The sequence below is a fragment of the Tasmannia lanceolata genome, unplaced genomic scaffold (assembly GCF_043159265.1).
Source record: "Tasmannia lanceolata isolate RefF3 unplaced genomic scaffold, GAP_Taslan_0.1 ptg000024l, whole genome shotgun sequence".
Lineage (NCBI taxonomy): Eukaryota > Viridiplantae > Streptophyta > Magnoliopsida > Canellales > Winteraceae > Tasmannia > Tasmannia lanceolata.
This window is the reverse complement of record NW_027518701.1, coordinates 6249488-6276745: the sequence shown is the minus strand read 5'-3', so window position 1 is coordinate 6276745 and position 27258 is coordinate 6249488. Positions and strand designations below refer to the sequence as shown.

The following is a 27258-nucleotide window of genomic DNA, read 5'->3' as shown; positions in this document are numbered from 1 at the left end:
TTCATCAGAGTAAGTCCCATGAGTGTGGGACTTGGATAATGTCCCAATCTATCAAATGTCGGTTTTTAGATGTCCCATGAATATGGTTAAGAAGATTGAAAAGATTCAAAGAAGGTTTTTATGGGGGGATCCAAAGATAAGAATGGGTTTCCATTGGTAAAGTGGAAAGTCAGTATGTAAACCGATCAAGAGTGGTGGGCTCGGCATCGGGAGAATTAAGGAAATGAATTTATCACTTCTAGGCAAGTGGCTGTGAAGGTTTGATAAGGAGGAAAATCACTTGTGGGTGAGAGTATTGAAGGTAAATACGATGCTTTACTGGGTCATTGGACTTCATATGTCAGATTCAGACAACCTGGCAAGACGGTATGGAAGGATATTCTGAGCATCAATTCTTTGTTTGAGGAGGGTATACGATTCAGAGTATATGACGGAAGCAGGATCCGATTCTGGTTAGATAAATGGTGCTCGAATCAGTCACTCAAAGCTATGTTTCCAGACCTGTTTGCTATGGCCGTGAATAAGGATGGTTATGTTATGGATTTCATGGGAAAAAGAGAAGGGATGATAGTTTGGAAATCGATTTTTAGAAGAAACGCTTTCGATTGGGAGACAACATCTGTTGCAAGGCTTTTCGAGGTTCTTGAAGAAGACTATTTTAAGCAAGATGGGGAGGATAAGAGGGTTTTGATCTGGAATTTATCGGGTGAATTCACTGTAAAATCTTTCTTCCATCAATTGGTAGTATGCCCTGTGTCTGCAAAATTCACCAAAGTGTGGTCAATCCAAGTTCCTCCAAGAGTCAGTGTATTTGGTTGGGCGGTTTGCTGTGGTAGGATTCACACGGTGGACATTTTGAGAAAATTTGTAGATCACTGTGTTCTTTGTATTGAAGCAGGAGAGTAAGCTAATCATCTCCTTCTTCATTGCAAAGTGGCTAGGGTGGTTTGGGGCAAGTTGCTCAACCGTTTTGGAATGCATTGGGTTTTTCCTGAATCTCTCATTGAGCTTCTACATGTATGGTCTTCGGTTCCTTGGAAGAAAAAAGGAAAGATCTTTTGGAATGTCTCTTTGTTAGCCACAATATGGGTACTATGAAAAGAAAGAAATGCAAGATTATTTAAAGGAGTCTCGAGAGGCCCCTCCTTCCTATTCATCTAGGTGATCACATTGACTATCTCCTAGGTAAAAACTCTTCCACCGATTTGTATCGGCTTACGACCTTTGTGAAGGTTGGCAAGAGGTATATCGTGATGTGGAAAAGAAGCAAAAAATATCCCAAAGTTGGGATCTTCCTCCGTCCGGGTTTCCTAAAATTCAACTTTGACGGCTCTAGCATGGGCAATCCAGGCCCGGCTAGTATATATATATATATTTTGCCGGGGGGGGGGGGGGGGGGGGGGGGCGTGTTGTTAAGAAACAATCAAGCGGAAATAGTTTGGGCTTTTGTGGGGCCCATCAGAGTGGATCGGAGGCCAAGGTTCGTGTGGCTCATCAAGGCATAAAACTTTTGGCATCTAATAGTGTGGATAATGTGGTGGTAGAAGGGGATTCCTTAAACGTCATAAAGTGGCTCAAAGGAGCCCAAAAGCATCCTTGGAGGTTTGACAAATACTTTGATGAGATAGGTGATTGCAAGAGATCAAAGGCGTTACAGTTTAAGCATGTGCGTAGATCAGCAAATGAGGTTGCCGATAGCTTGGCAAGGTTGGGGGTGTCGAAAGAGTCCTTGGCGTTATTTGACTCTCTCCCTTTTGATTTCTTCTGCTTTTTTGAATCTTGTTCTGTCTATGTTTCTTTCCTCTTTTGTATCTCTTTCCACTCTTGTATCTTGACCATCTCGGTCTCTTTTTAATGAAAGTGGCGATTATAAAAAAATATTTGTTCTTCAAAATCGTAGTGTTTTGTCCATATATCTCTGTCTTACTTTCTTTTGTTCATTGACTTGTAAGTTGTAAGCAGTCACCTTTGTTTTTTATTTTGGACTTATATGGAAAAGAACTTTCGTCATTTAATTAGAGCTCATTTTGTAATGTTTTAAAATGAAAAAAAAAAAACATCACCTAATGGTTTCTGGGGGCCTATAGCTTTTGCACAAGTCATTAGCACTGATTTTTTTTTAAACCAATAGTTCCTCTTCATTATGGAAATCTACAAAAAACAAAAAAACAAAAGTAACATAATGGCTTGGGAGAAACTCCAATATTATTGCAAAAACAATTCCTAACTATGCGTAGGATGTGACTCCACTCATTGTGGCTGCCTTCCTGTATGGTACCCAGAGGGCAAGGTTTAGATGCCCTATTGGAATCACATTTCACTACCCATCTAATAATATTGTGCTAGTATCGTTTTATGTATAAACACTGAATTAATTGAATTAATGGACAAGGATTCTAGCTCTGTGTGAAAATTTCTGGGCAAATATGCTCCACAAAGCAAGATGCCATCACCTATGACTATGAGCATCATGATTGAAACCATTAATGATGTCAACCTCTGGTTGCCCCAGTTACTCTCATCAACTTTCAGTTCCCAAACTTGTCCTGTTGTCCAGGCAACTGGTTGTCTTTGAACTACTGAAAAAAAAAGTGCACACACTATCAAGTTCTCCACCACTTGTTGAGGGACACACGTGGATGAAGAAAGGATGATTGCCTTCTGCGGTCACCTTGGATTCCCTTTCACATACACTGAAAATTCTGGCCTCACATCTAATTCTATTTTTCCTCTCGAGTCAGATTTTCAAAGTTCATAAAAAATAATATTTTGGAAAGTATCAGAAATTTCAGTTTCTCATATTTTTCCAACTGTCCGCCTGTGAGTGAACAGATACGCCAACAGTGTACTCCGACCCTATATCACTCCTACATGTTAGATACACTGTTTAAAACCTCCCGCGCCAATCGTCTACTTAGCCGAGTCGATTCACTTTTACATTGACCACCTTTTCGCTCTACGGTTATAAATTTTCACTGAAACCGACACAAAACGACCGAAATGTTTCGGTTTCCACCCCCACCGAAATTGAAATGATCGAAATGCATAAACTAAAATTGTAATTGTAGTCGTTGTATAATATACTAGTATGCATTACACAATTATATTTATATGAATTTCACGCAAAATGTGGTGCATGTATTATGTATAAATATTTTTGTTAAGAGGAATCTAGACTGAAGGGAGCCCTTGCAAAAATGAGATGAAAGGGCTCCCCCATTGGCTGCACGTCACTCTAAAATGTAAAAGTCAAAGAATGTTAAATGCACTTTGGTGATGTGACCTTTGAGGGATTTCCTCAATGCCATTTGATTGGGTGACGGGGGTGCAGGTGAAACATGGCTTCTTTTTATGAGATTTTATGTCTTTCTCACGGGGGGTGACTATGTATTTGTCTTTTACAATAGGAAGCACGCATAACTCGTGATTGCTTTGCTGATAATGGGGTTGATTTGTTTGTCTCATGTATGCTTGAGTCTCTCCTAGCTTAAATATGAACTGGTGCCTTTATTTGAACCTTTTTTTTTACGAGTTAGCAACTTCCTTTTTACTGAAAAGGAAATATTTTCTTGCCTGTTGATTTTAGTGCTTTTTCTTTCTGCTTTTACCTTTTAATTGTTGTTCCCTAATTTTTTTCTTTTCTCTATATGACTACTAACAATGTATATATTAAATTTGCTGCCTTTCAGATCAAGATTCAGTACGGTTGTTAGCTGTTGAGGGGTGTGCGGCACTTGGAAAGTTGTTGGAACCTCAAGATTGTGAAGCACATATCCTTCCTGTCATTGTTAATTTCTCTCAGGTATGCCTATTGAGGATATGAATAGTTTAAATCCTACTGATGGTATTTTGTTTTCTCATGATTTCTCAATGCTCGTTGATTCCAATTCAATGCAACTTAAATGAATTCTTACTGAGGAGATATATATTTTCGAATAGGTAAATATATTATATTAAAGAAAAAAAAAACATCCGATTCAAAGTTGGAAAAAATATTAAAAAAAAAGTAAAAATAACAAGTGACACGTCGCTTGAAAAATTACAAAATTGGCATTGCCTGTCATGCAAGCAACTCGGTACATTAAAAACCATCTTTTGCATATGAATAGATAGATCAGATAGGTTTTAGTGGGATTTTCTAATAATGCTTGGTTTTGGTCTCTCACCTCCCTAAGTACACATGGCATATGTCTATGATGATTAGGGCCCTTGATATGGTGTTCATCCACTAATGGAACTCACTAGTCTCTTGTAGAATGGCTGATTCACAATAGAACAAACTTCGGTTTGGCATGAGGGCCATCTTGCTCATATTGTATGGTGGTGGGCTGATCACAAGTGTCTCCATCTAAAATATATGTTTCAGTGTTTCATACAACGAAAACCCTTGTTTGCACTATAAACATAAACAAACCTGGTGAATGTGATTCAAATGAAGTAGAGGCACGCGCTCTTTGGGGATTCGAATTCGAAAAGTATCCTCTCATGGGCACAAAGAGAATCCTTGGGACCTTTGAGGTTGGTGAGAATTATTATGGAGATACTAGATTTGTGCTGTAGATCTTTTTGAAAATGGTAGCCAATATTATTAAGAAGCAGAGAAGACGGGCAAAGCGAGAGAGCAAAACAAAAGAGAAATACTAACAACAATAAAGCTAATCAAGGGTGACGAGAATCATAAAGCGCTAAGGATTTCACGAAGACTCCAGATTTAGCGAGGTGATCCGCCATCTCATTGGCAGAACGGCGCAAGGCAATAGAGGAGGATCCCACCAAATCAAATATTTTGTCAAACAAATTATCAAATCTCCACGGCGGCTTCTGAGTACTCTTGAGCCATCGAATTACGTTCAAAGAATCCCCTTCTACGACCACATTATCAAAAGCTTTACTATCTAAGCCTCAAACCTTGGCGCACTGCCCTCACCTCAGCTTCCGTAGCATCTGCCACACCTGTAGGGCTTGCATAAGCCCATTCAATCTCCCCTTTCTCATTTCTTAAGGCTCCCCAATCCCAGCCGGGCCTGGATTCCCCAAGCTAGAGCCATCACAATTAAATTTCACAAGCCCAGGCTCATGTGGATCCCAGGCTTGAATAACCTTTTGCTTAATTTCCACACTATTGCTGACGTATCCAAGCTTCCATGGTGAGAAGTATTTTAAAATTTAAAAACTCTTGCCTATTAAAGGCATGATGCAATATGTCTTTATAGCATGATTGTCCAATTCCAGAGTCTAAAAAAAAAGACTACACGTCGTTAGATGCTGCAACTTTTTAGGATTTTTTATTGCTTTGTAAATATTCCTAGTAAATTCGGGGTTTGGGTATTTCATTCTTCCTAGAAGTAGGAGAAGTGGTTGAGTCATGTTAGGATATGTGAAGGAGTTTGTTTCGAATTGGAAAATATAGTTTATTTATATGCCTACGTGCATGGGTTGTGGCACGATTTACAATTGTTTTGAATTTTTTTTTTTGAAATGGATTCTTTTTTTTTTTTTGAAATGGACAATTGTTTTGAATTTTAAGAAAAGCTTTTTAAAATTTGTCTAGAAAGTATATTTCGGAGACCGAGGCACAACGAGTGGCACGCTATAAAGGATGTCTTTGTCAGGCAATCCATGATGAAATCACTCTCCAGTCTCCACCCAATTTGGACACTATCTGAGGCAATAAAGATGGTGGAAAAAGTTGAGACCATGCTCAACGGGTCGTCCCAGAGGGATTTTTATGAGAGTCAAACTGTGGTAGAGACACCGCAAACAACTATTCAGATAGCAAAAGAGAAGGTGGTTTTGGATCCTCTTGTTGGGGTAAGCAAGTCGGCCCAAGCATTCCCAACACGAGGAAGAGGACTCGGAGATGTTCCTTCTACTTCAACAACGACCCAAGTTCCGCTATGGGATCCGTATGAGTCCCAGTTCGAGCAGCAGATTGTGTGCTACAAGTGCGACCAATTGGGTCACAAATCCAATGAGTGTCCCAAACGTGGCCGGCATACTACAAATCTAGTTGTTGGCGACGAACATGAAGAAAATGAAGAAGAGCATGAAGAGGAAGAAAATAAGAACGATCCCATTTCTACTACTTGTGCTCCTGGACGATCCTTGGTGATACATCGTGTTATGTGCACTTCAAAAGTAGAGGAGCCCACGCTACGCAACAATCTCTTCAGATGCTTGTGTATGGTCAAAGAAAGGGTTTGCAACGTCATCATTGATGGAGGTAGCATGGAGAATTACGCATCAAAGGACATGGTGAAGAAGCTCGTTAAAGACAGAGAAACACCCTACTCCCTACAAGCTCGGTTGGATTTCAAAGGGTAACGAAAAAAAGGTAACCGAACATTGTCGTATTCCTTTTGAAATTGGTACTTACAAGGATGAAATTCTATGTGATGTTATCAATATGGATACATGCCATATTTTGTTGGTGAGGCCTTGGCAATTTTACAGGGATTCAATTCATAAGGGAAGAGATAATGTCTTCGTTGTTCGCCAAAACAACAAGAGTTATGCACTTCAACCATTGGCGGATGAAAAGGACCTCAAAGCTTCTCAATTGGAGGGGCAATCATGTTTGATGGTAAAAGAATTCTTTGCCAAATCCAAGAAGAGAGTGATACGAGACGGCATAAAAAGGAAGCAAAAGAAGCCTATTGAGCCTAAAGCTAAGTACAATGCAGAAAAATAAAAGCATCGGCGTGTCAAGATCTTTGAGGTTGGAGATGCTACGACGTCATCACTAATGAACTCGAGGTCGAGTTCTTTTTGAGTGGAGGGGAATGACGTATCCAAACCTCCATGGTGAGAAGTATTTTAAAATTTAAAAACTCTTGCCTATTAGAGGCACGATGCAATGTCTCTATAGCATGATTATCCAATTCCAGAGTCTAAGAAAAAAGACTACACATCGTTACATGCTGCAACTTGTTAGGATTTTTTATTGCTTTGTAAAGAGTACTAGTAAATTAGGGGTTTGGGTATTTGAGTCTTCCTAGAAGTAGGAGAAGTAGTTGAGTCATGTTAGGATATGAGGAGTTTGTTTCGAATTGGAAAATATAGTTTATTTATATGCCTACGTGCATGGGTTGTGGCACGATTTACAATTGTTTTGAATTTTAAGAAAAGCTTCTTCTTTCTTCTTTTAGAGAAAGTAGTAGTGTTATTTGTTCTTCGTGGATTCGACGAGCACCCTTCGTGGATTCAAAGGTTAATTTGATCAGTGGTTGACGGCGTTCAATCCTCGACTTGTTCTTCTTACTTCCGACTACGCCAATTGCACACTTCGTCCCATCCCAAAGGTCATAGTCTAAAACAGATCTGAATAGAGGCGTAGCTTTAACATCCAGTAATGATAACATCATCAATACAAACGATCAAGAGAACACATCCAGCAATAGATTGATGGCTAAAGACGGAGTGATCAATGACACATTACTTCATGCCAAACCGCATGACAGCCTCACTAAATCTCTCAAACCACGTTCTAGGAGACTGTTCTAGTCCAGAGATAGATTTTCTCAAGCGACACATTGAGGAGGACATCTCCCCCCGAGCAACATGCCCTGGAGGTTGCTCAATGTTAACTTCCTCAGTGATCTCTCCATGAAGAAATGCATTTTTCACATCTAGTTGACTTTGAACGTCTCTGATGTCTTTGTTGCAGCTGGAGGAGGACAAAGAGGATCCGTAGGAACCTGCAACGAAGGAGGAGGAGAGGCCACTGGATCTGGAAGGATCCACTGGCACCTGCAAGGAAGGGGAAGGAGATGACACTGGATCTGGAAGAAAAGGAACAAGAAGAGGGATCTTCGAATCAAGGGCTGCTTTACTACCCTCTAGAGGAGCAGTAAAATAAGGCTCGGACTCAAAGAAGGTAACATCGGTAGAGACAAAGGATCGACGTTACCGTGGATGTGACATCGATAACCATTATGAGTACGAGAGTAACCCAGAAAGATACACCGTTTGGCCTTAGGATCCAATTTATCTAGGCCAAGACTAAGGTTGTGAACAAAGCACTCACAACCAAACACCCTAGTGGTGAGAGGAAACGGATCGTGCTGAGGATGTAGCACGACGAATGGCACCAAGAACGGAGGGGGGAAGCCTGTTGGCTAAGAAGCATGAAGTAAGGATGGCATCAGTCCAATAGAGCTTAGGAACCCGCATTTGAAGGAGAAGGGTGCAAGCCACATGCAGTAAAGACCTCAATTTTCTCTCAGCCATACTATTTTGTTGAGAGGTGTAAGCACAAGAAGATTGGCGGAGGATGCCATGAGTAGAGAGGAATTCCTGAAATCCGTTCGATTTAGAAAAAATATTCCCAATTGCTATCAGTACGCCAACATTTAAGGGTGCAATTATATTGAGTAGTGACCTCTGCATGAAAAGTGCGAAAAGCAAGGAAGATGTCAGAGCGGTCTTTAAGTAAAAAGAGCCATGTCATACGAGATAAGTCATCAATAAAGACAATAAAGTATCAATATCCAAAAAGTGAGGTGGTCCTCGAGGGACCCCATACATCGGAGTGTACTAACTCAAAAGGGTGCGAGACCCGACTAACAAGCTTAGGAGGAAATGGCACATGATGGTGTTTTCCAAGTTCACAGGCCTTGCACTGAAATGGCTGAGGCGCGGGAGGGGGGGGGGGGTCGTAGATACAATGGATGTCTGTCGTAGGCGCTCTGGGCAGGGATGACCAAGGCGGCAGTGCCACTGATAGGCGTCGATGGAGCTGTGCAAAATGGCACTGGAGGGGCCACAGTCCATACGATAAAGCCCATCCACCTCACTTTCCAAACCAATCGTTTTCCCAGTCAAGAGATTGTGAAACAAACAATAAGGAGAAAATGAGATAGAGCGGTTAAGATTTTTCGTAAGTTGGCTAACCAAAAGTAAACTAAATGGAGACTTAGGAACACGCAAGATTGAGGATAAGGTAAGTCCAGGGTGGGAAGAGATACTACCAATACCAAAGATGGGGGTAGTGCTCCCATCAACAAGAGTAATAGAATGAGAGCTAGACTGAAGAGGCCGAAATGAGCTAAGGTATGGAGAATTACCTGTCATATGGTTTGATGCACCGGAATCAATGATCCAGGAGCTTGAACTAGTGAGAAGAGAGGTAGAAGAACTACCTGGCTGGGGAAAACCTGCACTAGGTGGGCGATTGCTCAATCATAAGCATTGAAACTCCTTATAGTTAGCACGAGAGAAAGAAACCGTCAGCAGGAGCCGTTGGGCTGGCGATGGAAGAAGCCGATGCATCAGGAGGGCCAGGAGCATAAAGGTGTGCCGAGCGGCCTGAACGAGGCTCCGGAGGCGGACGTAGCTCGGGGGATGTGGAGCGTTGCAACTGTCAACATGATGTCACTCCCTCCTACAACGAGTGCAAAAGGGTCGGCCACGTCCACCAGTACCACAACCCCCACCAAAATCTTGGCCACTGCCGCGAGTGCTACGTCCCCGACCACAGTCAAAGGTACCGCCACCACTGATAGAACGATCACCAATATCATAAGCAGCAAGGCAGAGTTATCAATAGAGACATCCTAAGTAGAATCACCGGAGAGGCATTGCTGGGGCACGCGAGTACACCTCCATGAGAGATGACATAAAACTAGAGCTGAAGATTTGCTGTCGGAGAGGCAGAAAGTCAGGGCCCAATTCCTCGAGGAAGTGAACGATGCGGAGCTGCTCCCGCTGTCGAGCGGCAGTAGCCAAATCAGATGTAAGGGGCATCTACTGCGAATAGGTGGCTGAAATGCGGGCGAAGTTGTCAATCCCAGAATATAGGATAACTGTATGGTCCCAGACTTTTGCTTGGATGTCGGAAGGCACATCATGGTGCCAGCTATATGAGGGGCCATGCTCTACAGGAAGGGTGCGAATGAGAGCATCATCCTGCTCCCATATCTCTTGGACCCGTCTAGTTTAACTGTAGTTATCGGTTGGAATGAACCCTCCACCGAAGGAGAATGGGTAGATGAAGAAGGAGCCGGAGGTGGTCGAGTGTCACGGACCTCAAGAGTCGGGCCGAGAGAGGGATCCTCAATGACGGGAGGATCCACAGAGACAAAGAGATAAGAAAACTCTCAACCGCAACAACGACAAGGCAAGTAAGAAGGAAGAGCCACTAGACGAGCCCAAAGAGGAAATCACGGCCCCGAAGAAGACCCGTAGGAAAAAGAGACATAATACCATCAAGTGGATCGGAGCCGCGGGAGGAATAAAAGCGACACAAATAGGATTTCGATCCTGAAGAAGAAGGGTATGAACTAGGAAATAAGTGTTAAGGGTTAAATAAAAAGAAGTAGAAAAAGTAGGGGTTTAACAATGAATGGGTTGCAACCCTATTGGGAGGGTTGGAAAGGGAGGAAAAAATGGGCAGCGAGTGGCAGATAGAGTGGCGCTTACGGTAATCGCAGAGTGCGATTTGGTGTGTGTGGGGGGGGGGGGGGTTGTTTATCGCAGAGTACGAATTAAGGGTGGTGGTGGAGCTAATCACAGGGCGTTGCGTAATAACAGGGTGCTATTAAGGGTGGTGTTGGGTGTTGGTTAATCGCAAGGTGCGATTAAGGGTGGTGTTGGGTGTTGGTTAATCGAAGAGTGCGGTTAAGGGTGGTGTTGGGGTGTTGGTTAATCGCAGGGTGCGATTAAGAGTGGTTGTTGGAGTGTTGGTTAATCGCAGGGTGCGATTAAGGGTGGTGTTGGAGTGTTGGTAATCGTGGGGGTGTTGGGGTTACGAGTGAGGAAATTACAGGGGCGGTGTGGGGTTGCGATTGAAGGAAGAAGAGGAGTGGATACGACAGCGAGAGGAAGAAGATGAGTGGAGGGACGAAGAAGGAAGCAAGAGTGGCTTTTAATGGTGGTCCCTAGGGCACCAAAATACTAGGACTCTGATACCATGTTGAGAGCGAGGAGAGTGAAGAGAATGCGTGAGTTGGGGATCTATCCCCCTCACTTATGTATTTATATAAAAGAAAAGAGTACAAAGACTAAAGTTCCCTTAGGCACACATATACTTCTGCTAACACTCCTTTTATTCATTGGCTTCTTTGGATTTTTCCAAACTCCAGGCTTTGAATTTTCTTTTCAAAAGACAGAGCTTTGAACCAATCACAACATCGGCCGGGCCATCAACCTTGGCACTAGGCCACCACTCTCCCAATTTCTCTTCCATCTTTGGGCAGTGCAACCATGATAGTTTAAATCTGAATGGTTGAGGACCTCAAGAGTTTAAGTCTAGCGTAGGACAGTGATCCGACACTGAATGCACTAAGGCTTTTTGAAACAAGTCCGGTAAGAGGTCCAACCAAGGTTGCCATAGCGGGAATCGAAAGCGGGAATCAAAACGGGAATCGGTAGCGGGAATCGAAGGCTCCCGGGATGGTCGGAAGCGGGATTCGTGAAGTTACCGAGTGTCACCGGAGAGTCGCCGGGGAATCGCCTGGAATCGCTGGGGAGTTGGGAATCTTTGAGGAATCGCCGGGAAATCGCGTTTCTCATAACAATAAACCGCGGTTGCCATAAGTGGGAATCAGATTTCCCGGGAATCATAAACCGTGATTCCCAAAAGTGGGAATCGGGTTTCAGGCGAATCCGATCCGGGATTCCCAGTTTTTGGGGATTTGAGAAGATTCCTTTTTCAGATTCGAGAAGCTGGGAATCAAGGTTCCCCACTCCCAGGGAAGAATCCTGCTTCCTTGGGTCCAACCATCTAGGACACACTAAGAATCTGTCAATCCTACTTCGACTCATGCTCCTAGACCAAGTGAATTGGGCTCTCAAAATAGGTAGATCAATTAATTCATGGATTGCAATAAAGTCTGCAAACGCCAACATGTGGTGGTTCACCCTACTACAACCCAACCTCTCCTCAATTGTCCTAATTTCATCGAAATCCCCTCCAATACACCACGGGTCCTCCCATCTCCCACTAAGTTCCGAAAGTTCTTTCCAAAAGTGTTTTTTTTTCTCCTAGATCACCGGCCCATAAACCCCAATGAAAGTCCATGTAGGCCAATCACAAATTTTCTTAAGATTGAAACTGAGACAGTGCCTATCCAATAATCAATTAGGTCAAACACCGCTGAATCCCACGCTACCAAAAAACCTCCCACAGCTCCAATGGCATCTTTGAACACAAAGTCTCAGGTACTCGGTAATCCCAAACTTCTAATCTCCATTTGTACTGTAGAATTAATCCCCTCATCTGACACAAACTTGTTTTAACAAATGAGATGGCTGATGCTTTGGCAAAGGAGTAGAGCAAGAAGAGTTAGTGGTAGCTGATTCAGTTTAGCTCTAGATTTATCGGCTTCTAGATAGAGAACAGTTAGTGGTGGGTGATTTAGTTCCACTCTAGATTAATCAGCTAGTTGATCATCCTCTTTCTATTCAGCCCAATTTTGGTGTTTGGTTTAAATAAATGAATGAAATAAGGGAGGGAGAATTGAAACCGGGGAGCCCAATCATCATTTGTAAACCCTGTAATCTATAAGTGCCCATTAGATTTGTACACCATGTTGAGGGCCTCTCTCAAGATACCACAAAACTCGTATTACGACTTCCCATTAAGGAGCTCTAGGAGAGTTCATAGATTGACTCACCTTGCTCCTTACAAAAAAAAAGGTCTGGGAATATTCAAGTAGTTCAACTTCGATACTAAAAATCTTAGCTACTCAAATCTTCAAGCAACTCTCCCTGATTGTCAGAGTGCAGTATTCGGATCCATTGGATTCTCAACTGGCCTTGACCTCAATAGTCATGTCTCCTCCAGTCCATAACATGCTTTCTTTGAGATAAGTTTATTCCATTGTTAGATCGGGCAACTTCAATACCAAGAAAATACCAAAGCTTTCCCAAGTCTTCGGTGCGAAACCCTTGTTGAAGAAATGTCTTAAAATATCCAATACCTTTATCATAATTACCTGTGATGACTATGTCATCCACATATGCCACAAGAATAGTCCTTCCAGACTTTGAATCACAACACAATATAGAGTGATTAGATTGGCTCACATCACTAAACTTTCTGAACCAGGCATGAGGATACTTCTTAAGGCCATATATTCTCTTCAAGTCGCACACACACACACAACTCAACTAAGCCTTTGTCCCAAACTAGTTGGGGTCGGCTAAAATGAATCCTTTAGAAAAAATTCATGAAGAAAGTAAAAGGAATCTACCCGGCTCTAATCCTGGTTCTAGTTGGGTTCTTCTACGTGGATCATTTTCTTCCATTCTATCCTATCCAAGGTCATGTTCTCATGTTCCTAGCTATCAAGTCTTTCCTCACTGTTTCTACCCAAGTTGTTTTCGGTCTGCCCCTACCTCTTTTTACTCCATCACGAGTCGCCTCTTCTCACCGGAGCATCCAAAGGCCTACGTTGGATATATCCAAATTCCAAACCATCTTAAGTGGTGCTCTCTCATCTCCTCCTCAATTGGTGCCACCCTCACCTTTTTACGAATGTCTTCATTTTTTATTCTATCTAACCTTGTGTGGCCGCCTAAGTTATAAATTCCGTTCCGGTTACCGTTTCGTTTTGGCTACTGGAACGGAATGTTTCGGTGTTTTGCCCGTTTCGTTCGGCCTTTCGTTCGAAACTTTTCGTTCCACTCTGGCGAGGGGAATTTTAAAAAAAAGTAGTTAAAAATATGAAAAAATCCAAAAAAATAAAAACTGTTAGAAAAATATAAGAATCACTTAAATGAACTAAATGACATCTTTATTATTTAAAAAATAAAGTTTACTACAGCTAAGGCATAAAAAAGTAGAACATACAAGAAAAAAAGCCAAATACATCTCTAAATTACTGTCAGCCACATCTCAGATCATCTCTAAATCTAAATCAGGATGGTGGTGAATCGTCTGGTTGAGGATCATCATTACGGGTGTCAACGGATCCACTTTGAGTCGGATCCACCTATGTCACAGTCATGATCCATTCAAATTCCTTATCAGTCGGGTCGGAGTCGGATTGTTCTTCGGATCCTACTTTCCACGTCACGATCACAATCCATTTTAATTCTGACCGTCCATCGGAGTGTCCTATTATGTCCCACTAAGCTAAGTATACAATTATTTTTTTTATTTTTTTTAAAAAGAGATGGAATGGCAGTCCACTATTAGTGTCTCTATGCATTTTCTTCAACTAAATTAAAATTTTATCTATGTTCAATCTATATGTATAATAATGCTTGTAAACAATAAAACTAATCAAAATTACATACACAAATATAATGTATAACTATTATCAAAGAAGATGATGCATAAAGAACAAAACCCCTCTCTCTTTTCCTTCGTGAAAGTATGAAATGAAATGACTGAAATAAGTGAAATCGCATTCCCATCCGATTCATTAAGTGATAAGAGAGGTTTTGATCGAAATACCCTTCACAGAACGGTTAGCATTAACAAAATGTGGAGGGTATTTTTGTAAACCATTTCGGATCGTGACTATCCAATGGGCATCTGTGGCGTGCCCATACACAATCCAAAATTTTTCGGATCCCAGATTTGATGATCCGAATATGCCCATGTATCCTATTCATATGTTTAGATCCCGTTCATTAACGTTCGGATTCGGACGATCCATCGGACCGTCTGGATCCATTGACACCCCTAATCATCATACTCAACCAACTGGTAGCCCTCATCATCGTCGTCACCACCACCTCGTGGGGGAGTGTCTTCAAGGTTTGCGTCGTTTTCGTCGGCCGCAGCAACTCTAGAAGGCGCTTCAATATTTTCCCATCCAATGTCGTCTGGCGTTAGAATAACATCTCGATCTTCCGCTAGGTGATCTATACTCAGTGGGTCGCTAGTGGTAGAAGATCTTCTGTTTAAGTCCCTGAAAAGAATGTCCAACACAAATGAGTAAGTACTACTTAAAATCTAAACTTAAGAGGTGAAATATTAGAAGATTAATTCCAATTCAATTAAGTAGCATACATTTCTCTAAACTTGAGGTTGTAATGGACACAAACACCAAGTCATTCAACCTCTGGTGCTCCAACCTGTTTCTCCTTGCTGAGTGGATGTGCTCGAAAGTGCTCCATTTCCTTTCACATTCAGTAGCACTGCAGGTTTGGCTGAGAATTCTGACGGCGAAACTCTGTAAGTCCGGGACGCCATTTCCAAACTAGTTCTACCATGCAACTGTAAAGTAAACAATAGTTAAGCATTTACTTGGGGAAATTTTAAATGAAATATACTTCATTAAATGCACAAACCAATATACCTGGTCCCAATCTGCTTAGGTTGCGGATTGACATCTTCATTGCAAACATATCGGTAGACTCCCGATAGTTCTCAATCTGACTAGTGATGGTGTCCTGCGTACCTTCATCAGGTACTAGTCGACTAACAGTCCATTAAACCTCGGGTGACTTTATATGATGCTTGGAGAAAGTAGGACTGAAAAAAGAGCAGGGTTAAGAAAGTATCCCGCTGCATGGAGGGGACTGTAAAGTTGTTTGTCCCATCTTTAGTCAATAATCTGAATTTTTGTTCCTTAGCCTAACCTTGATGTTTTCTTTGTCCCTATCTATGGCCTCATATATGTAACCCATCGCCGGTTTGTCTTGCCGGTCTACCAAACGCAACACCCTCACCAGTGGCTCGCCAATGTTTAAAATATACTTGCAGTTGTCCCAAAATTGTTTATCCAACACTGTAGTCACGATCTCTTCACTCAATTAATGTCGAACAAATCTACTAGCAACATACTCACCAGGCACGAACATCTGTTGTAGGGCTTTCCTATGAAGCACCAGACTTTGTATGCTAATGAAATTTGTAGCAAATCTGGTCAACGCAGGAAGACACAAGCCCCTCCCACCTGTGAATTTTTGTCTCATCAAGTTCAGTAGACCTGCATGGTTGTAGATAAACCTAGGGGCGGCCAGAACCGAACCAGAACCGAAGAACCGAACCGGAACCGAACTGTAAAAAAATATTTTTGGTCCGGTTCGGTTCCACTGATGAAGAACCGAAATTATTCGGTTCGGTTCCGGGTCTAATGTTCTCGGTTCGGTTCCGGAACCGAAGAACCGAACTTTGAATATATATATATATATATATATATATATAATATTTTTATATTTCTATTATACATATACTTAATAATATAAATTACTTATAATATTAATAAGTAATAGTTAATACTATTCTTATAATAAGAAAGTAACTTATATTATAACTTTAATTAAAAGTTTTTATAAATTATAATTAATAATTAATAATTAGCCATTAGAACCGAAGAACCGAACCGGACCGAACCGATTATGTTCGGTCCGGTTCGGTTCGGTCCTACTGTGTACTACCGTTCGGTTCGGTTCTTACGGTTCATGGAACCGAGAACCGAGAACCGAAAAAAAAGGAACCGAGAACCGAGAACCGAACCGGTTGGCCACCCCTAGATAAACCCCTTAACCTTTCGGGTCCTGTCAATTGTGCTTCCTATTAGAGGAAACACATCTGGTTTGCCTAGGTGCTCTAAGATTAGGTCTAAACAATTGGCTGCACACGGGGACCAGAAGAAGGTGGCATATCTGATTTCTAATTTCTTCCCAGCAGCTTTATAACTTTGCTCACTATCAGTTATAAACTGCACTACATTTTCCGGACCTACTTCCAAAACAATATCATCAAAAATTGCGAACAACGCATCAACATTCTTCACTACGCCGGATGCATTAATGGATTTTAGGAAAACTACTCCTTTAGGACAGTACACCAAAAAGTTAATTAAGGCACGTTGTTTGGTGTCTGTCCATCCATCGGCCATAATGCTACAACCACTAGTTCTCCATGAATTCTTAATTTCCCCGATGTAGTTGTTTACTTCTTCTACAGTTTTCTTCAATATGCCGCCCTTAAATCGTGAAAAGTAGGCGCCTTATAACCAGAGCCTACAACATTTATGGCATCAAACATCGGCTGCCAATTTGGTGAATTGGCAACATTGAAAGGCAGGTTGGCATCATAGCAAAGCATGCCAACTGTTTGTTTTGTTGCCAAAGCACTCTTAATGCTTGGCTGGGATCCAGGGGTTGTTCGTGGTGCAAAGAAATGTCTCAACCCCCTACAAGACCCTTCTTTTTCATCTTTGCCCCACTCGGTTCTACAACAGCTTCTTTCCCCTTACGCCTAGGCGAAGGTGGTTCCATCGGTTCGTCCTCATCCCCCTCCTCCTCCTCCTCCTCCTCTTCTTCTTCTGTTGTGGCGTAAAAACTACCCACCTTTGCCCTTAGTACACTTTTTATAGCCCTTTCTTTTCTCATTTTGCCTAACATTTGCCCAATTCTGCATTTTACATCGGCATAGACTTTTTTACATGCCGCTACATCGCCAGGAACACCCGCTAGATGTTCTTTAAACCGGATTATACCTCCACCCTTTATGAGTTTATCACAAAAGGTGCATTTAACACAGTTTCGTTGACCCGGAATCACTAGGCTTATCCCATGCCGGGTCATCCGATCTAGCGGGTGTGGAACTGATAGATGAGGCTCCTCCAGAAGAACTCATATTTTAAGTTGAAATGAAGAAAAAGAGAATAATGAATGAAAGGAAATTAAATCAAATAAAGCTTTTACTTTCCTTAAGGCTTTTGGAAGAGAGATAATAGAAGCCTTCCAAGAGAATAAGTTGAAGAAGCCTTAGCTCTTGCCTTTAGTGTAGTAGAGCTTGTAGTTGTAGGAGATAAAAGCCTTTAATCTTGAGCTTGTAGTGGAATAATAAAAGCCTTTGAGATGATCTTTGTAGTTGTAGGAGAACTGAAGACATGTAGTGTAGTTGTATGTAGTGTAAGACTTGTAGTTGTAGGAGAAGATGGTGAAAAAACAATGGTTAGAGGACTATTTATAGCTTTTGGGGTGCAAAAAGATGAAAAATGCCCTCCCAACAGCTATAAAACTGTCATAAAATGAGGGTAAATGTGTAAAAAAACAGTCCCCAACGGCCATAATGGCATTTTTTGTAATTTTTTTTGAATTTTTTTGAATTTTTTCCTTCATTCCAGCAAATTCCGGACGAAACAGGGTGTTTCGCCCATTTCGTCCGGAATTCCGACCGGAACGGAAAATATGGGTATTCTGTTCCGGAATCCAGACCGGAACGGGAATTCCGGTGCGTTCCGGCCGGAACGGAACATAATTGATAACTTAGGTGGCCGCACATCCATTTAAGCATTCGCATCTCTGCCACACACACTACTAGGCCATATATTCCCTGAGCAACAAACTCAGGAGGTTGTTTCATATGCACTTCCTCTTGCTGGTCACCATGCAAGAAGACGTTCTTCACACCATGCTGGTACAGAGGCCAATGGAGATTTACCAATAGCAAAAAATAATAACACGCAAAAATGCAATCTTAGGCATGAGAAAAAAGAGTTTAGCTTAGTGTACCCCTTTGCATCCATACATGCCTTCAAGCTTTCATTAGAGCATCTAGGTTAAATTTAAAAGTATAAACACAGACAACCAACATTTGATTTCCCATGCAAGAAGGAATTAGTTCTCAAGTAAGAGCATCTATCTTATCCTCCATTGCTTTCCTCCACCCAGAATCAGAAATAGCCTCTTGCACAGACTGAGGAATAGACAACAAAGAGTGGAAGTAAAGCAACGGAGAGGAGAAGACAAACAAGCATAGGATACAAACTTATCAAGGGGATGAGACCAACGAGATAAAAGGAGGTTAGGGTTTTCCTTTGAGTCATGCTTTGGCTTCAGGGTAGCAATATGAGTATCAAGATCATTGGAATCAGTAGGAACATGGGTTGCAGATGGTAACAAACTTATTGAATTTGCAGGTGCCGGAGTGGACGGTGTGAGTGGCAGTTCACCGGAGGGAGGATAAGCACGACAGAGTAAACCTGTGTCATGGCGAGCTTTAAAAATTCCTACACAATAGAAGAATCAGCGACTGGAAGAGGAATAAATGACACATCCACATCAACAAATTGACTTTCATCAAGAAGGAAGCTAATTTAAAATAAGATAACACTAGCCCAAACAAAATGACGTTGCAATGTCGGACTAGAACAGTTTAACCTTTCCGAGTTAAAGAATAACCCAAGAAAACACATTTTACAGCTCAGGGATCTAACTTGCCAATGCCAGACCTGATGAACAAAGCAAACACCAAAAAAATATGAATAAAAGGGAATCAAGGTTTGCCAGGAAAAAAAATGGAGTGAGATTGACCATTTAGAACATATGATGACATTCATTTGATTAAAAAAGCATGCATTTACAGCAACATCACTCCAATAAACTTTGGGAACTTTTATATTAAATAGTAAAACACGGGCAATCTAAAGAAGATGGCGATTATTCTATTCAATCTCACGATTTTGATGAGGCGCATGAGCACACAGAGTTTGGTGTTTCATCACATGATCAACAAAATTCACAAAATTGACGTCAAGTATATTCTTTGGCATTGTCTGCTTGAAACATGCAAATAGAAGTACCAAAATTTGTTTTAATCTTGATACAAAAAGATTTAAAAATATAAAACAAATTGTATACGATCTTTCATTGAATATATCCACATCATTTTGGAATAGTCATCTACAAACTAACCAAGTACTTGAAACCCAATCCCCCAAACATCCAAATGAACCAACTGAAATGAACTAGTAGTGACACGACTATTGACTCTAGACAAAAAGAGTACTCATTGGTATAGTTCTACTTACTAAATTGACATGCTTCACATTCTAAGGACAACAACTGGCACAAAGAAGGGATTGTTAGCTTCAAACTTTGTAATGATGGATGTCCACGGTGACAGTGTCGCTGAAGATTGTAACACCGTGAGCTCAGAACCACCACATAATCTATGTAATAGACGTTCAATTCATGCCCTCTACCAATTATCTTCTTCATCTTTAGATCCTTTGGAAAACACAAAAAGGATGTATAAAATATTACTGAACAATTTAGGCCCTGTTCAGTTGCGTTACTTCGATGGGAAAGGCAAAGGAAAAAAGCCCCCTTTTCCCTAAAAGACAGAAATTCGGTCGTTCTGTTGCACATTCTGCTTATTGAAGTAATCCTATGTGGATTCCATTTTTGGTGACTTGTCGACTAGTTGTTCACATACATCTTTCCCTCTCACAACTACAAAAAAGGCAAAATTACATCGAGAATCTTTCTTTATCGAGGCACCTTTATTCGCACTAGACCTCTTCTCACAAAAACGAATAGAAATGGGCTCGACATCTCCTCTCTCTCTCTCTCTCTTGGTCCTTTTCCGATCAACGGCTGGCCTGAGGTTATGAGGTGGAGCCAGACAAAGGGTATGGCGATGACAGAAGGAAGCTAAGCGAAGAAGGCGATGGTGGTGTTGCGAGTTGCGAGTTGCGACCTCTGCAATTGCTCCATACCCTTTTTTGCAAAGCTGGTTATGTAAGAGGACCTGCAGGTCTTTTCTGAGTTGTTGGTGACTGAAACGATAGGAAGCGAAGGAGTTGGCGGAAAATGAACATGTGTCGAGCTAGATCGGAACTTAGAAGCACGAAGCGGGGGCGGGGGCGGGAGCGGAGGCGGGAGCGGGGGCGGGGAAGCGTGGGTTCTAGAAGAGTCTAAGTTTGGGAGCGTCATGGGAGCGTGTATGTAATATTTTCTTTATATATCTTTCAAAATTCAAGCACATCAAAAAATAATAGTTTCTAACCATTTTCATATGTATCTTTCAAAATTTAAGTACATCTAAAAGTTAATTTCTAACCATCTTCATTTGTGTGCACTCGTTCCTCGTGCCTTCTGAAGATGCACAAGCCTTTGTGCTTTCTCCAACGAATTACTTTGAAGAGTTTGAGGAGTTTGATATAAGGAAGTTGGTGATCGTGGGACTTGTAGAGTAATAGAAGCAGGCTGTGAGCGTCATTAGAACAGTTCCTGTCTCTCTGGGGTCGCGCTCCCTAGAAGCTCCTTCCTAAGGAGCGCGGAATCGAGGTTCCGAGGTGGGAGCGGCACCCCGAGAGGAGGTTCCTGCTTCTAAGGATCGGAAACCCTACCTTAGAACATGTGTTGAGGACTTCTTGCAGGCGAAATAGGATTGGACAGTAAGAAGAACAGATTTCAGATTTCTCTCTGATTGCAGATTTCTATTTTTTGAGGGTCTCTTTAATTGGTTAACATGAGATTAAGATAGATTAGGGATAGACTCAATCTCTAATCTTTAATTAATTAGATGAGTTTGACCCTAACAAGGCCCGAGTCAATCTGGGGAGTCCCAAGCAGATAACCGTACTTTAAGGCTGTGTCATTCTGTCATATGGTTTGGGTTCCATGTTCTGAGCAAAATTCTATCATACTTGGTTTTGTTTATAGATCAACTTAATGAGTAATTATTCATAGTACTCAGCTAAATGTTAAATACTCGGTTAACTACAACTATTAGTGTCAGAAGATATGTGAAATCTGATCAAGATTTTGTTGAATGCTATAAAATTTAACGTCCACTTTGATTTCTTGGATAGGATAAATCTTGGCGCGTTCGGTATATGGTTGCAAATCAGTTATATGAGCTTTGTGAAGCTGTTGGCCCTGAACCCACCAGGTACTTCTATCATAGTTTAATGTATGCTATTTTATCAAATAGATGATCGGTTATTCCATACTTTGGCCTTTTGTTATTGCTACTTCTGGGAACACATGGGAAAAAACGTCTTCTTTCTTGAAAGGTGCTGTTTAATAGTTTTCAAGTTCTTTAAAGAGGAATGATAGACTGAAGGACACCCTTGCAAAAAACCAGTTACAAGGGCGCTCCTATTGGTCCTTGTAAAGAAAGTGCGCACAGAAAAATAGAAAATGGCATTGACAACTATAAGGTGCATTTAATGCTGTTTTAACTTTATAGTTGTCAACGCCCTTTCCTATTTTTCCGTGTGCACTTTCTTTACAAGGACAAATGGGGGCGCCCTTGTAACTGTTTTTTTGCAAGGGCGCCATTCAGTCTATTCTTCTTCTTTAAAATGTGGTTGAGAACCTTATTTTTCATGAATTATTGTATTAAAAGGTCCATTCTATATCGTTGTGAATATCTTACTGACAGTGATTTGGTTTTTCTTAAGGGCGGACTTGGTGCCCGCATATGTGCGGCTACTTCGAGATAATGAGGCTGAAGTACGCATCGCAGCTGCCGGAAAGGTGACAAAGTTCTGCCGGATCTTGAATCCACAACTCTCTATTCAGCACATTCTTCCCTGTGTGAAGGTATATGTGCTGTGTGGCATGTTCAGGCAGTTTGGCATTAATTTTTTCTTGTCAGGGCATGGAGTCATGTGGTTATGTTTAATTTAGTAACATCTAGGGGTGCAACTCGGGTCGAATTCAACCCGAAAAAAAGTCTGGTCGGGTTGGGTCGAGTTTCCCCAACCCAGGTTGGGTTCGGGTTGAGGGCTTTGGAAACCCGACCCAAGTGAAACCCGGCATTTTATTATTATTTTTTATTTTAGTAAGCTTAAAAACTCGGGTTGGTTCGGGGTTTCGGGTTGAGTAAATGGTTCCTTGGGTCGGGTTCGGGTTGGCCTCAACCCGACCCTAGTTGTACCCCTAGTAGCATCATCTTCATGAACTTTGTAATGAAAGTGCTATCCTTTTGCAGGAATTGTCATCAGATTCTTCACAGCATGTTCGTTCTGCTTTAGCTTCGGTCATAATGGGCATGGCACCAGTCTTAGGAAAGGTAATGATGGGGCATTATTGCCATTAAAAAATGGGATATTGATGATGCATGTAGTTATTCTAGTAAGAGAATGGAATTTGCAGGCCTTTATTTTCCATCTGTATGTTGTAAAGGTAAAAACTGCGTGAAGAAGAGGCTAATATTTTATTTGTGCAGATAAACGGGTTCGAGTACAAAACCAAGCTGTAGATCGTAAATGTCATGTCATTTCATTTGAGTACAAAACCAAGTAGATATTAAATGACATGTCCTTTTATTCGGCTCTGTTATGCTCAAGTTTCTAGCTTTTCTGAGTCCTGATAGACATTCGTACTGGTTTTGATTAATAGGTATAATAACTACTTATTACTGCAGTTCTGTTAGTATAATAAGCACTGGTTTTGAGTAATTCCACTTGGTTGATTTGAAGTTTATGTTGTTCTTACTCACACCTTACATACACCAAGAAAATTTCCTACCTTTCTAGGCATGAATTATAGGGCTTATTGTGAAAAAACCAACCCGACCCAACCTGACCGAGTTGCACCCTAATTTCAATGGCCATTCTCATGTTTTCAGGTTGCTTTCTGATTGAATCCAACAAAGGCTTGGATCTGGTTATGGTGAGTCGAGGTAGGCTGACATAGGCTGTTGGGAGTGTTAATGTAATGGGTGCGAGTTGGAGGATGTTCGGTCGTCGTTGCTGTGTCCCGCATGAATCCTATTTTTTCGGGTGAATCTGATTCATCGTTGTCTTTAAAATGTGAATCCTGTATATTTTTTATTTAAACGTGTTTTCTTAACTTTTTTATATGAAAGCACAACCCGTACTCTTTTAATAAAAACCCTAATGCCTCGACCCTCGAACATCGACTCCCTCCGTTGGTTTGTGTACAGCTACACAGATAAGCTATCTGTGCATGGCTGTACAAACCATAGTGGGGGCCACATTTTTTGGGGGATCCAAAGCATTCATTTGGAAGGCCCTTCCATGGATAGGGTGTGGACCAAAAATAGCCCTATAGGATCATCCTAACCCAATCAAAGTTGGAGGGGAAAATGGACAGACACTGTTTCTGCCCATTTTTTCCCTCCACAAATGGCAGGGTTAGGATGATACTAAAGGGCTGATTTTTGGTACACACCCTATCCATGGAAGGGCCCCTTCCAAATGAATGTTTTGGATCCCCCAAAAAATGTGGCCCCCACCATGGTTTGTGCAGCCATGCACAGATAGCTTATTTGTGTAGCTGCAGACAAGCCATTTGAGCTAGAGCTCACAAACATAGAGGGGGCTACGTTGTTTGGATGATCCAAAGCATTCATTTGATAGGCCCTCATATAGATAGGGTGTGCCCAAAAAATCAGCTACATGGGATCATCCTAACCCTTAAAACAATGGAGGCAAAAAATGGACAGATTTGTGAAGGTTTATACGCGTTCATTTTTACCTCCACAGTTTGAAGGGTTGGGATGATCCTATGGAGCTAATTTTTTGGGCACACCTATCTATATGAAGGCCTATCAAATGAATGGTTTGCATTGCCCAAACAATGTGGGCCCCCACTATATTTTAAGCTGACGGAGTAGATAAGTTATCTACTCGATCGAGTAGATACACCTCTCTCTCTCTCTCTCTATATATATATATATATATATATATATACACACACACTAGTAAAAAACCCTGTGCGATGCACGGGCCGACAAAGAACTATACGGACCACATCATAGGTTGATCCAAACCGTCCATGTGATGGAACACAACATCAATAGGTTGTGCCCGTAAAATCATTTCCCTGGTCCTAGCCCTCCAATCTATAGAGGTTTCCATAATTAAAAAAGCATAAAGGAGGGGGGTAGGATTGAAATTATGTGGCTTTAATGGGTGCCTTTGTTAAAAAGCATAAAGGAGGGGGTAGGATTGAAAATATGTGGGGTTGAATGCGTGCCTTTGTTAAAAAAAGTCAAAAAAAGTGATGTGTAATTCTCATAGAATTTTGGGAGAAATTCAAATAATTCTCTCCTTTTCTCTTCTGCTATATATATATATATATATATATATATATATATATATATATATATATATATGAGGAAAGTGAAGCTACACCGCCGGTGTAGCTAACTTATCTACACCGCCGGCTTAAAATACAATGGGCCCACATTGTTTTGGTGATCCAAACCATTCATTTGATTGGCCCTCACATAGATAGGGTGTCCACCAAAAATTAGCTCCATAGGATCATCCCAACCCTTCAAACTGTGGAGGCAAAAATGGACAAATTTGTGAAGGTTTTTACACGTTCATTTTTGCCTCCACAAATCGTAGGGTTGGGATGATCCTATAGAGCTGATTTTTTGGGCACACCCTATCTATATGAGGGCCCATCAAATGAATGGTTTGCATCACCCAAACAATGTGGGGCCCACTGTATTTTAAGCCCTTGATGTAGCTAAGTTAGCTACACGTATGTGTAGCTACACTTTTCTCATATATATATATATATATATATATATATATATATATATAGTTTTGAAAATTTTATTTTATTTAAAAATTACCGAATCTGGATCCTACTTTTGGGGGTTATCGAATCCAAGACCTCGAATCTGTATCGGATCCTGACACGCGAATCTGAATCAATGCAACACAACCTTTCTAGTAATATGCTTGTAGTAATAAACAAAACTGTTACCTTTAAGAAAATCCATTTTCCCTTTCAAAACAGAAAAGAATTAATACATTTGTTCTACACCATTGGATGGCTGCTGTATGACTCGATCCAAGCCATTGGTGTTGAGATAGTGAGTCTTTAAGTAGGTGTGAGCGCCTCATTTAAAGACAACCTTTGAATCTAGCCTTGTAAACATTCTCATAGTGCAACTGTAGTGTTCTTTATAAGCCTCTTGCATGCTTTCTTGTGGAAGTTCAAGTGCCCTTTCCCACCTTAGTTTATTTTAGGCTAGGTCACTTGTCCTAGGCTGACTCACTTGTTTTAGGCTAGCTCCATATTTTTTAATCAGTACAGCTTACTCGTGTTATGTGGTTTTAGTTTGATTTGGAATGATTTTTTGTTAATAATCAACACTAATCAATTCTATGAATTCCTTAGGAGTTTTTACATCATGTCAGTTATCAATGGGAGATTATTCTACATCAGATTTTCATTTATATTCGTATATACTTTGATATGACTGAGATATGAAATCTTCTATATAACAATTAAAGAACATTCTATAGCAGATTTTCATTTACATTTGTATTTGCTTTGTTATGATTGAGGTATGAAATCTTCTATATGATAATTAATGGAATGCTCGGTTTATATTGTGGTTCTGATGCATTGTGTGTGAATTATGCCAGTGAACTTTTTAGGCCATTTGCATCTGATTATATGATCATATGTTGTTGGTTTATTTGGGTTTAATGGGTGATATTGGGCACATTCAGACCACAAATTGTCCATTATGAAGGTAAATAATATTTACAGTGGCACTAATGTTTGGGCCCTCCTAGGATTTTTAGATCTGCATCTCTACTGATGTTTAGTTTGCCTACCAATTTGTATCACCTTAATAATGACAACTATTTATTAATTATTAGCCCTTGCCTCTATAGGCTAGCTAACTGTTATTGGGTGGTGTATGCAGGATGCAACAATTGAACAACTTCTTCCAATTTTTCTTTCCCTTTTGAAGGATGAATTCCCTGATGTCCGGCTGAATATTATCAGCAAACTTGATCAAGTTAATCAGGTACGAGATCTTTTATCAGGTGAATCTAGATTTTTGGGTGGCTTCATCCTGTCCACCTCCTATTTCCAAGGAGTATCTTCATTGATCATAGTAACAAATTATGATTTTCTGTTGATGTTTGGTTATGCCTTTTAACAATACTTTGATCACCATCCAATTACTTTTAACGATATTCTTCTCCCTCTAAATTATTTTGCCTCTATTCTTTCCTATCTACTATCATTTAGCCTGTCTTCATTTCCTAATTATTATTCTTTTTGATGTATTATGACTAATCAATGTAAATCAGCCGATATTCTTATTGTATTTTAGAAGAGGTGGGGAAACTGTAGAATACAACTTCCTGTCTAATGCACACTACTTATTTTGATCTATGCATCTTGTAGATTTAAAGAGCATTCAATAACCACCCTGCAATCCAGATATCCTTTTTTTTAATAGTAACGATAGATTTATTTAATGAGTGGAAGACAACAAAGGGGCTGAGGTGACCCCCAAAAAATAAAACGAAAGTAGGCAGTGTAATTAGAGCAGCAATAAGAGAACTTGTAAAAGCATTCTAAAAGCATTTTCTGGCTTTATCAGCACTACGGATTCGAAAGGAGAAGAGATCAAAATGTTACTAAACAAACTCATGGCTATCTCCTTCCCATTTGAAGGATATTGTTTACCATCAACCCCCAAGATTCTGCCTCATCCCAAATAATGGTAGAAAGGTTGAATGTCCATTATCAATTTTCGTATTCAATTATAGTTATTTTTTAATATTATTTTATTCTCTTGGAACTTAGCTCCCACCTAAATGG

At 40.8% G+C, this 27258-nt stretch overlaps 1 protein-coding gene across 1 annotated transcript in view; it reads left to right on the top strand.

Moving 5' to 3' along the window:
- The window catches only part of LOC143857134 (uncharacterized), a 43848-nt gene that overhangs the window by 11541 nt on the left and 5049 nt on the right, over positions 1–27258 (top strand). Inside the window, exons 4-8 of the mRNA XM_077367452.1 lie at positions 3690–3802; positions 21510–21589; positions 22104–22245; positions 22637–22717; positions 26348–26452. Of these exons, the coding sequence (XP_077223567.1) occupies positions 3690–3802; positions 21510–21589; positions 22104–22245; positions 22637–22717; positions 26348–26452 (521 nt within the window). The remainder of the gene's footprint in view (positions 1–3689; positions 3803–21509; positions 21590–22103; positions 22246–22636; positions 22718–26347; positions 26453–27258) is intronic.